Source organism: Crocuta crocuta, unplaced genomic scaffold, assembly GCF_008692635.1.
Source record: "Crocuta crocuta isolate KB4526 unplaced genomic scaffold, BGI_CrCroc_1.0 scaffold80, whole genome shotgun sequence".
NCBI lineage: Eukaryota > Metazoa > Chordata > Mammalia > Carnivora > Hyaenidae > Crocuta > Crocuta crocuta.
The window spans coordinates 3,091,592-3,103,917 of record NW_027527559.1 but is presented as its reverse complement, the minus strand read 5'-3'; the positions used below and the strand labels follow the sequence as shown (position 1 = coordinate 3,103,917).

The following is a 12,326-nucleotide window of genomic DNA, read 5'->3' as shown; positions in this document are numbered from 1 at the left end:
GCTTCTGTGATCTGTGTGTGTGTGTCATTGGCCTTGTCACGTGATGTTTGTTTTCATGCCAGCTGGTAATGCTGACGCCCCCACCCCACTAGCACCAGGGCAGTGAGATGGCGTTTCCTCCTTGAGCCTCGCAGCCTCGCTTCACCTGATCCCCGACGGGGCTTCTGGTCACGGCTCAGATACAGACTGCATGAGCAGCGTGCCTCGTGGTCCTTTGTAGCTCTTGGCGGCTTGGGGCACGTCTCCAGATTAACTTCTTTGTGAGTGTAGACGGCGGTTCTGCAGTGACCGCTGGTGGGAGAGGCTGCGTTGTCACAGACGGCACGAGTGAGAACCCGGCAGCTCTGAACAAGCAAAGTGGTAAAGTCCAGTAGCAAAAACATGGAGGATCTGAACATGACCGCTTTAACCTCATAAAACAATCTCGAAAAAGTGGAAACTTTATTTAAAAAAAAAAAGTAAAATAAAAATTTGTTAACAGAAAAGTTATAACCGATTTATCGGTTAGTTTAGTAATGAGTCGGTAGTGCCCTGTCATGTGCTTGCTACGAAGAAACTGGTGCCTGCCTTCTTTTATATGAACGAGAAAGCAAATGAGGCCCTTTTTAAGATAGTTGCAAGGTGCTCCCATGTTCTAAAGGATCTACACTTTCCTCACAGAACTCTAAGCATCAGCTTCATCCAGAGCTTATAATTTTACTCATTTTCAAATTCATTCTCATTTACATCCTCATGTTTTAATAGTAACATAAATTCTTCAAAGCCTCAGAAGTTACAGTATTATGCTCCAGAACAGTCCATTCATTCATTCATTCATTCATTCGTTCAGCGTGCCCTTAAGGAACAGAGGAGAAATACAGAAGTAGTTACAATATTGTATGATAAGTGTTAAGATCATGTTGTACCTGCGTTCAGACTGTTGAAAACAAAACCTCTCTCTATCTGGTCGCATCTGAAGATGGAGACAGGATCATCACGGAGGGTTCCCTCGGGGACGGGACCTGGGTCTTCAGTAACAGGGAGGAAGCAGAGCGGGTATGGAAGGGCAGGGGGGTGGTGCTGCAGAGCGCATCGTTCTGACATTCTAGTCACTTGGCGGGAGGGGTCGGCGAGGGTGGAGAGTGCGTGCAGGGCAGGATGCTACAGGTCCCCAGAAGCCGCTGGGAGGGCGACTTGGCCTTTAGCAGGGGCTGGGGAGACCCAAGGGCAAGTTAGGGAGAGCAGTGCGGCTGGAGAGAGCTCTGCAGGAGGAGGCGGGCGGCAGGAGGCAGAAAGCCAGATGCCTGGACAGCCTCCGCGTCCCCTCTGAGATGGGACTGACGTGTGGACAGCCTTGACTGCATCGGGCTTGAAGGCGTATGCCTGACGTGGGGCAGCGGTGGTGGGGACGTGCGAAGACAGAACGTCACAGCGTGGGACTGCATCCGTTCAAGGCTGGAGACCATCGATGTAGACCAGTCTGGACAGTTGTGTGTTTCTCTGGCATTTCGTAGCGGTCCCGGTGTGGACATGAAGCAAGCACGTTTCTAGTACAGACTCCGGTGCCCATTTGCTGTGTTGAGATAAAACCGTGTATGTTTCAGGAGTGTGATACGGCCTCATGTGTGTTCCAGATCAGCTCATGCTCAGGCTTGTATCCCTGTGTCACTGCTTATGGTGGCCACTGCCTGGGATCACCTGAAGTGTCCATTCATCTGTCAACCACTAACCCACCTGAGTGTCCATTGAGAGTTGCATGGATGAAGGGGTGTGTGTGTGTAAATCCTGCCATTTGTGACAACGTGGGTGGATGTAGAGAGTGTTAACTAAGTGCAGAAGTCAGTCAGGAGACAGATACCACATGGTCCCTTATTAGTCGAATCTAAAAAGCAAAACAAGCCAAGTTTATAAATAAAGAGAACACACTGGGGTTGGGGGAAGGAGACCAAAATATGCAGACTTCCAGTTATAAAATAAGTTACTACGACAGTTAATAATTAGTTATTAGCTTTGTTATAATACTGCATAATAATTGCACATTTAAAAGTTGCTAAAAGAGTAAATCTTCAATGTCCTCTTCACAAGGAAAAAAACCATAGCTATGTAGGGATGGTCTGTAGACAGGTGATTATGGGAGTTACTTCACAGTGTGCGTCAACATTGAGTCCTTGTGTTACACATGGGAGACTGTCATGCTGTGTGTTACTTACACCTCGGGGGAGGGGGGAGGTTAATGGGAAAAAAAAGGGCGAGCCACTCAACTGGAACGGGAGGAGAGGGGAGAAGGTGACACAGGAAGCTGGCGGGAAGAGCACTTAATGGTCCCAGAAGGCGAGAGGAGTGTGTGTGAGGTTTCTGGGGGAAGACTTGTCCACACCCGCTCCGGGGTGCTGCAGAGAGGGTAGGGGGTTCAAATACAGTGATGGTCAGTTTTGCTGCAATTCAGAGATCCAGGAGTTTGGTGATAGATCGTTAGGTAGACATTGTGCACAGATGTGATCTTCCAGGGTGAGCAGTGGATCCCACTGCACTGAAGGGACACACTGATCACTGTCCCAAATATGACTCCAGGTTTTAGAGGTAGGTTTGGTTTTAAACCACACGGTCTCAGCTGTATGAGTGGGTGATTGAGGTGGATGTGGGTCATTGGAATCCAGAAGGTCGAGGAGCGGTCCTGTGGAGCGAATCATTCACTTGGTCATTAGTGTGTAAGTAACCAAACGTAACAACATGTCTTCGCACTACTGTAGTACTGAAGTAGGGATGAGCATGAATGGTCACTTAAGATATTTGCGATTTATAACATGGCATCGACATGTCCATTGATGGAAAGCCAGAGGGCATAACAAATACTGCTGTTAGTTGCCTTTATTTGTAATCGAAGAAAGTGCTAAATTTCAGCTGGAAGTTTGTGGAAAAATAAAGGTGTCATTTTCTTTTCCTCACTCAAGTTCATAGACCCTCTGCATTCTATCATGATCTTCTGGTTAGGAAACCCCAGTTTCTAGGCTGGTGCATTCAGTAGGCGTAAGTCTGGTCCGTTGCAGGGGCTGCAGAGCTCAGGTGGCGGGGGTGCGCTCTGTGAGCACTGGGGCAGTGTCCTTTGCAATAAAAAGCCACGTTTCAAGTCCAGCCAGAAAGCCAAGGGAGAGGAAGCTGACGTGAGTGCAGACCTGAGCTTGAGAGGCAGGGCAGGGCCCCCAGGGAGGAGTTGGGGGAGGAAGGACAGAGCAGCCCAGGTCGTCTGGGAGCGCTGGTGCGTGCGGGGGAGCCCCGAGTCCAAGGGAGGCGGGGGCGGCTGCTCACAAGCCCTCCGACGCTGTGTTTCTGACTTTATTCCTGGTGCAGCCAGATGACATTTGGCGAGCAGACGTGAACTTGAACGATTCTTTTTTGGGAAACCAGATTCGCCATCCTGACCAGTAGTGCAGGCAGGAGTGTCTGCCCGAGTAAGCAAACGTAACACAGTGAAGTCAGGTAGGGAGGTGTATACATTTGGGCGTTAATAAGACTAGGTCAACTTTGAATTTATGCAACTTAACTTCAGTCATATGAAACGGTCTTTCTGATAAGGAAAACTGTTAGCTTTGAAGTAGACGTTTAACACTTGAACTTTGTGCATCCGTGGCCCCTAGTGTGCATTTTACTTCTTTCAGTCCGACAGTACATTTGTTGTCAGTAGGCTGATTCTGTTTGTGTTTGTTTTCTCTAGGAACTAGCCCTTCGCAGCCAGTTACCAACACTGGACCAGGAAGGTGGGACTCAGAACCCAGTGCCTTCGCCCGGGATGCCTCAGGAGCTGAGGACGATGACGACCACGAGCTCCGATCCCTTTCTTAACAGGTGGGTGAGGGCTGCTCCCAGCCACCGAGAAGGGGCGTGGCTTCAGGGGCGGCCCTGGGGCCGGCGTAGCTGTAAATGGTGAGGACCGTGGCCCTCCAGTAAGAGCGGGCTCCTGTGGAAGGATGAGGGCCGGCTGTTGGGACCCAAGGACACGTCCCCATTCACATTTTGGCTTCTGTCTGTTGACTGATGGTGACTTAACACGACAGACTCGTGCAGGCACGTGCGTGTCCTTCTGCGAAAGCAGATGAATGTCGTCCTAAACGTACTCGGGCCTGCGCTTGAAGGATCCCTGGCAGGAGTTTCCCACGTGAGTGTGGACCCTGCGCTTTCGCTACAGGAAGTTCAAGGACATGAAACGTAAGGTTGTGCCTCTTTGTAAAAACACACAATCGTCAAAGATACTGTTTCAAAATCACATAGTCCACAGGTACTTTTCAGTGAGTTTACCCAGGTGTTGGGTTTTCGGCAGAAATGTTGGTGCCGTGTTTGAAAGCGGGGTTATGTTCTGCTGGGAAAACCATTTACAACTAAGGGTCATTATCCTGGTGGCAAGATATCTATGGAATTTCAATTTTTTTAAATATGGAACAAATACTGTCTTGTGTTTGTACTTTGGTTTTGGTTTGTTTTTTTAAGCCAGTTTTAAGCATTGAACTTTTTAAACCTTTTAAAGGTGCTTTGGTTTAGGAGAGCTGTTCTACTGTGCTTTCAGTTAACACCAGCTGAACTGAAAACCATGATCTTAATAAAACGAAATTTCTCTCATTTGACCAGAATACTTAGTACCATAGAAATGCCACCATTTGCTCGGTCCTAAGACGGGTGCTGGTGCCTTGCTTCCCAGGCGTGATTTCAAAGGCCAACTGGAATGTATTTCAAGTTTGTATTTGCTCTCTTGACACATCCAGTTTAAAGTTGGGCCGGAACTTGAGTGTACTTACACAGGATTGCAGTTGTGACCTTAAACGAGGTTAATCTGGAAAACGCAGAACTTTGTGTTTTCCCCGCAAGGAGGACTTCGGATCAGTAGAACCCAGGGCCCACTCGGAGGCCTGTGTTGGCCAAGGGGTAGAAGTGGACTGACTGTAGGGGGCGCGGGCAGACGGCATGTCCTTCTGGCGGCTGTTTGTGAAGATTCTCTTAGAACTTCTGCTGACGGCAGGGCTGTAGTTTGAGACTTTTCTGGTGAAGGTCACAGGGTGTGCGATCGTCCCTGTTGCTGGTGTGGGGGAGAGTCCTTTCTCCACTCAGTGAAGTACCCCAGCTTCTAAAACATGTCTCGCTGTAGCGTTTCTCTTCCAGCAGCTTGACGGCTTCCCTGTTGTCCAGTATTCAATTCAAACGTATCCCTTAGGCTCTAAACACGTGACCCTGTCTTGCCACCAAGCTGACTCTTGTCCCTGGTGTGGCATCCCCGTCTCCCCTGTGCCCCGACACCCTTGGAGGTCAGGTCCGTGTCCCCTCCACAGACTTTTCCATGCTCCCCTCTTTGCCCTAAAAGCACTTTGCTCAGATAGCACTTGAGTGTGATTCATTAACATGTTTGTTCATCTGCCTCCTCGGCGTCGTGAGCCTCTCAGAAAGCATCATTCGTAGGTTTTTGTCGTTCCCTCTCTGTCCTCAGAGCCCGGGTTCAGGCCCCTCGCGCAGTGGCAGGTGCCCAGGGGAGCGTGCGTGAGGTGATGCGCTGCAGGCCCCGGGCGGCGGCCCCCGGAGTGCCGCACGCCCCTCCGGGAGAGCCGTGCCCAGCCCTGTGAGCCAGCCCTTTGCCCTGCAGTGTCCGCGTGTGGTGCGTGCAGGCGCTCTCTGTGGGAGCAGCGACCACCAGGCCTGGGTCCCAGCTCGGACACGCACGGCGGAAAGCTGGCGCATCCGGAGGGAGGCCTGCTCCGAGACGGCTGTGTCTTACACACACGTTCTCAAACGCTCACCTCTGCTTGGTTGTGTCTTTGTGAGGTTTTGTGTCTTGCCAAAATCTGGCAGCTGCATCAGAGAAACCCAGCGGTTTTGGGGTGCAGGGGTGGGGGGAAGACAGAGCACCTGCGTCAGGTAACTAGGGAGGAGATGTGGGGGATTGGGTGTTCACCCCCCAGTGACTGTGAGAGCTGGTTTATACAGCTTAGGTGGGTTTTGTTTGTGCACTTTTGTGTGAGCTAAATAGCTACTCAAGTGTCCAGGCTTTGCGGTGCGGAAAGTTAAGGTTCACGTCACCATCAGAGACTGTTAAGAATATCACTTGCTTTTATTTCATGCTTTGCTGTAGATTTTCTAGAACTAGTAGTGCCCAGATTTTACCGTTGATGCCGCCTGTTGTGAGTGCCACGAGCTCCGAACAGTGTTCTGCTCACGCAGGCAGTGAGGAGACCGACCCTACTGTGTGCTCGTGCAGGCAGTGCGATCCCCTACTGTGTGCTCGTGCAGGCAGTGCGATCCCCTACTGTGTGCTCGTGCAGGCAGTGAGGATATTTAGACTCTGTTGTGTGTAAGTTCATTAGCCTAAAGTTAAAATCTGTCTTGGCTCCTGTTTTTCTGTTTTTCCCCATAGTGTGTGTCCTGGTGTTGTTTAAGCATCTCCTTTAGCTGGAACTGTAAGGGCTCCTGTCTTCAGCTGAGGTGTTCGGGTCTCCCCCCCACACAGAGGCAAGGAGACTCAGTTAAGGAAATTCTCGCCTCGTTGGCAGTGACTCTGTCTGCTCTGGCCCCGTCCACAAAGGAGTTCTGGTTCTTTGTCTTGGGCTGAGGTTTCCTTGGCTTGCAGTCCGTGCGAGCTGAGGACCCGGGTGTAGCGCTGGCCTGTCTCCCCAGCACCCGGAGCTGCGTTCTCCCCAGTGCCTGTGCTGCCCCACCTGAGAGAGAGAGACCTTGACGTAAGCAGGCTGTGTGGCCCCGACGGAGATGGCACTGTGGAGAGCACACTGCGCGGAAATTCTGACAGCTCGGAAAACTGTGACTGTATCTTCTTTTCTTTTCTTTAATGTTTAATTTTGAGAAAGAGGAAAAGAGCGGGGCAGGGGTAGATAGAGGAAGACAGAACCCCAAGCAGGCGCCACACTGTCAGCACAGAGCCTGACGCAGGACTGGAACCCACGAACTGTGAGATCGTGGTCTGAGCCGAAGTCGGACGCTCAACCAGCTCAACACCCAGGCGCCCTCTTAGTTTCTCTTCTTGCCAGCAGACCTAGGACCTTCAGAGACGTTTGGCCTCCTTGAAGCTGCAGCTGCAGTCAGGATTAACTTGTCTGGGGAGCCTGGGTGGCTCAGTTAAGCGTCTGACCCTTGATTTAGGCTAAGGTCACGGTCTGACCATTCGTGAGTTTGAGCCCCATGTCAGGCTCTGTGCTGATGCTGTGGCGCCTGCTTGGGGTTCTCTCTGTCCCTCCCCGACTTGTGCTCACACCTCAGATCTCTCTCGTCCCCCGCTTCCTCTCAAATAAATAAGTAAATAAACTTCAAAAGAAAAGGAGTAAGTTGTCCGTCTCCCCTCGGGCCAGGGCTGTGCATGACCCCGAAGGAGGAGGGGCCTGTTGCGTGGGCGGCAGGATTGTTGCCCAGCGTGTTGGAGAGCCCTGCTGGTGCTCAGCGGGCGGCCGTGGTCACCTGCAAATCCTCGTAAACCTCTGTGTTGCTCTGTAACTCATGTTTTGCAGCGGCACCTACCACTCGCGCGACGAGAGTACAGACAGTGGACTGAGCATGAGCAGCTACAGCGTCCCTCGGACCCCAGACGACTTCTTGAACAGTGTTGATGAGATGGACACAGGTGGGTTTTCTGTTCTCAGCTGTCGGTCATGAGATGGCGGCAGGTCTGTCCGGCTGTCGTGAGCAAAGCCTGCTCAGAACAGAACCGGTTACGGGGCACCGGGGGGCTCAGTCAGTTAAGCATCTGACTTCGGCTCAGGCCTGCTTGGGATTCTCTCTCCTTCTCTCTCTTTCCCTCCCCAACTTGTGTCCTCTCTCTGTCTCACTGTGTCTCTTTCTCTTTCCTCTCTCTCAGAATAAGTAAATACCCTTTAAAAAAAGAAAACCAGTTAAAATCCTGACCCCTTCCCTTCAGATCTGCCTGCTTTGTTTCTCCGTGGCATTTTGTCACTGGTCTCCCAGTTGTTAAATATCATGGACAACTTTTGCTCTATTTGATTAAAACTGATGATACGACTTATTTTAACACTTAAATAGTGAGTTAGCCCGGAAGGCAATTGAAGACCCTTTCCGATGACGTGGTCTCTTTCTTTTCTTGTCTTTTCCTCCCCTCCGCTCTGCTCACCTCCTCTCCCTTCCTTTAAAATAAATTTTTTTTTAACGTGCATTCAGTTTTGAGAGACAGCATGAGCAGGGGAGGGGCAGAGAGAGAGGGAGACACAAAATGTGAAACAGACTCCAGGCTCTGAGCTGTCAGCACAGAGCCCGACGCGAGTCTGGAACCCGTGAACCGTGAGATCATGACCTGAGCTGAGGTCGGGATGCTTAACCGACTGAGCCCCCAGACACCCTAATGCCTCGTATCCTTAATCTTGGAGAGAGACTTCCAGCTGCGATCCGCTCGCCCGTATCGTGTGGGGTTCAGCCCCTTCCCTGAAGGTTCTGCTCTGACTCAGGTGTGAGGGGCTCAGAAAACCAGGGGGCAAAGGCGGGGCTGTGTGGCTCTCCTACTTACTGTCAGAATAGCTGCGGGGGCCTTGCACGAGCCCAGGAGGGTAGTCCAGGAGCCTGGTGAGCACCGAGGGCCTTGGACGTGGCAGCGAGTGGAGGGCACGAGCTGCCCAGGACACGGGGCAGCCCTCCAGCGGCCGTCTCCCTCGGCGGCAGGTCGTCCATCCAGCTCACGGCGTCTGGAAACGCACGGCACCTCCCTCGTTGCTTCCCTCAGACGCGAGCCCCCGTTGTCCGTGCTCACACTTCAGATGCGTCTGCTGCCCGTCGTGCTTCCCCTGCTCCTCCCCCCACTTCGGCTCTTCTCCAAACCCCTGTAGCACTCGGTGCTGTATATTAGTTTCTCGGGAGCTCTAAGACAGGAGAATGGGGTCATGTTCCAACAACGAGTTTCGTGGCCGGGTACATCGGGGACCCCTAGAAGGAAGGCAGGGACTTCTCGGAGGCTTGTTTTGCTGTTAGGAATGGGGATCTCCGGGGCCGGAAGAGAGTTTTCATCCAGCTCTCTTACACTAATGTTACCTCGGGTGTACTTAAAAGCGGATACGGACGCCCATACGGTGGGGGCATACGGATCACAGACAGAAGTCTCTGTCCACAGTGAAGATTACAAGTCCTCGGAGAGGGTCCTCAAGTGCCTTGCCAGCTCACTCAGGATTTTAAGTGCTGAAATAAGTCACGTTATCCGTTTCGTTCAAGTAGAGCTACGCTGTGTGTCCATGATGTTTTAAAACCGGGAACACAGCTCAGTTACAGACTGCCATAAAGTGTACGTAAATTCACTCCACACCCGGACTGTTACTTTTACATTGCGGTCGTGGAGCCTCTCTAGAAAGAGGCCGGTGGCCGTGCTTGTGTGTGATATACGTGTTCGGTCTCTCTTGCTGGAGATAAGTTTTCAAGAGATTTCAGTTTTTTCCGTGACCCCTTCAGTGCTCAGCACAGAGTAGCAAGCAGTCACGCTGTGGCTTCAGCGTCTGAACACATGTTGAAGCAAAAGTAAACTTGGCATTGTGCTGTGTTCTGTGAGTTGCTGGGCCCAAAATAAACTCTGGGCATCGGGCTGGGGTGAGGCGAGTCAGGCGTGTCTGAAAGCACAGCTCGGACGTCAGCTCTTCAAACCTGCCTCTCTGCTCTCTGTCCCAACCAGGTGACACTATCAGCCCAAGCACCCTCCCCACGCAGCAGAACCGCTTCCCAGACTACCTGGAAGCCATTCCTGGGACAAACGTGGACCTTGGAACGCTGGAAGGGGACGGGATGAACATAGAGGGCGAGGAGCTCATGCCGAGTCTGCAGGAGGCCCTGAGCTCGGACATCCTCAACGACATGGAGTCCGTGCTGGCCGCCACCAAGCTCGATAAGGAAAGCTTTCTCACGTGGTTATAGAGCCCGCGGGCAGACCCATTTCCAAATCTGTGAAGGATCTGAGGAGGTGTGCCCAGAATTTCCACGAGAGCCCGTCGCAGTCTTCTGGCTGACCCAGAACGATGAACAGACGTCCAGCAAGATTCGCTCACCCACTCTCTCGCTCTTCCTTGTCCGTCGCTGCTGTTAACATGTTGCTGACCTCTGTCGTAGTTGGCTCTAAAGAATCAAAAAAACACGATTTTGTTTCTTTTGCTATTATAACTACTGTCCATTGTGGGGCTGGGGGAAGTGAGCCTGTTGGGACGATGGACGCCTTTTCTTTTGCCCAGTTAGACGTTCGCCCATCACCCCGACCGAGTGCTCAGACTTGGAACTCGAACGCTTCACGTCCCAGCATTTACTCTGTCAGGCAGTTGTTTCTTCAGCTGCGTTTGGCCGGTGGAAAAACACGGCCAGCTCGTCCGTAGGCCGGGAGTGTTGTGTCCGACGTCCCGTGCTTCGCGCAGATGTGATGAGCTAGCTGAGACCAGGGCTGAAGACTCGTGCTTTCAGCGTCCCCTCCTCGTGCTCTCGGTAGTCACATAGTGACCTTGATTTTATTTTAGGAGCTTATGAGGCATGAGAGAGTTTCCATAGAAATATATGAATTATTGCCACATATTCTAGTATAGGTTTGGGTGGGTTTATTGTGGGTTTGTTTCTTGTTTGTTTCTGTTTTGATTGGTTGGGTTGTGTTTTTGTTTTTGCTCCCCCACCCCCCAGCCTAGACACATTACGGTAGTAACGAATCTGTTTATAGTTGTAGCTCCAGGCAGCTGTTGTGCCTTTGGTAAAAACCTACATTTCCTGATTTTTTTTACCATCTTATTTAAATCTTGATTTTGTGCTCTCTCTATATATACCCACACACACACTTATACTCTTTATAATAGTGTGATAGCAGAATGTATCTTTTTTTTTAAGGTTTCCCTACTTTTCCAATTTATTTTAAAATGGTAGTTTTGAACGTATGCATTTAGAATACACGACTAGTAGTTTTTATTTCAGAGGTCGTTTAAACCTGGTTGGGGGAGTCTGCAGACATTTGGGTAGTTAGTATTCTAGAAGGGGCTGTTTTTAGGGAGAGTGTCCAGAGGAGTACCGTCTGCCCGCTGGCGCACAGTATTGTCTGATGAATTTGAAAGAAGCAAACAAGATAGGGCTTTATTTTCCCCTTGATGATCCCTGGGACTAATTTTAAGCCTTGATGGGAAATCACTAAGTAGGTTCATAATGTACGCGACAGAAGTGAGCTTTACATAGTGGTTTACCCTCCTTTAGCTCTGGAAATTTCCCTTTGCCCTAGTTTTGGAAGTAAATTCTAGTACCTTAGTTCTCATTTGTAACAAACACATTAAAGACTACATGGAAATAATGCCTACAAGATTGTTCTTACTTAATTAGAATTCGGTCGAGGTCATGAGTTAGCTGGTAAAGTGATCAGGTTAATAAATGTATATCGGTAGTTGAAGTTAGCAAAGAAATAGAGATAGTCTTGATTATACTTTTATTTTTACAGGAAGAGATATAACTAGAGTATGTGTCTACAGGAGTAATAATGGTTTCCAAAGAGTATTTTTTAAAGGAACAAAATGAGCATGAATCAACTCTTCAGTATAAGCTACGAAGGTAATAGTTGGTTGTGAATTATAGTGACACCAGCTAGCGCCTCTGTGATTAAGGGTCTTTCATTGTTTCTAGAATGAGCCCTTATTTTCAAGGGTTTATGACAGACATAAAAATCTTTTTTCCTGGCTAAAACTGCTATGGAAGATATGCTTGGGAAGATAGATTTTTTTTTTTTAGTTACAAAATGTAAGTATTTTGACCCTTCAGTTTAGAGGAGAGCAAAAGTCAGGAGTGAGAAGTTTTAGATTAAGCACTTCCAGTGCTCAAACATGCAGTCACTGTGCCGTATGTAATGATTCTTAGGTCGATCATCCGTCATTATTGACCAGAAGGGTTTTATTCAGAAAACCACCGAAAGGGTAAATCTTGACTTACCTGAGGGGGAGTGAGGGGAAGTGGCCACTGTGCAGATTCACTGATTTTTTTTTTTTTTTTTTTTAAAGAGCAGTAATGAAATTGTACCTAGAACGCATCATTGAGTATATGGACGATCCTGCATGTTGTTGTTTCTCTTGTGCTGAAGATCAGAGCTACTCAGAAGGCGCTCGCAGTTGGCCAGTAAGCCGCAGGGGAAGGTCTCAAGGGAAGCGTCCACAGGGTAGCATTAGGCTGGGGCAGGGTGGGGGGTGGCAGGGGTCGCAAGGACTCAGTGGGACCTTGGTAGAGGATTTGATGAGTTTCTTTATCTTCTGTAAAGGCTTGTCTTGCATCTCACTGTCATTAAAGGCGGTTGTTCCTAAAGTTTCGATCACTTCAGTACAGCCACGAAACAGGCATAGGAGTTCTTCGTGTTGCCTCGACTTTACTTTCCC

General features: G+C 49.9%; 1 protein-coding gene across 1 annotated transcript in view; it reads left to right on the top strand.

The window, feature by feature from the left end:
• YAP1 (Yes1 associated transcriptional regulator) overlaps positions 1-11,260 on the top strand; it is a 113,492-nt gene extending 102,232 nt beyond the window's left edge. Inside the window, exons 7-9 of the mRNA XM_077769754.1 lie at positions 3,692-3,822; positions 7,473-7,585; positions 9,626-11,260. Of these exons, the coding sequence (XP_077625880.1) occupies positions 3,692-3,822; positions 7,473-7,585; positions 9,626-9,864 (483 nt within the window). The 3' untranslated portion in view covers positions 9,865-11,260. The remainder of the gene's footprint in view (positions 1-3,691; positions 3,823-7,472; positions 7,586-9,625) is intronic.
• The last annotated feature ends 1,066 nt before the right edge of the window (positions 11,261-12,326 follow it).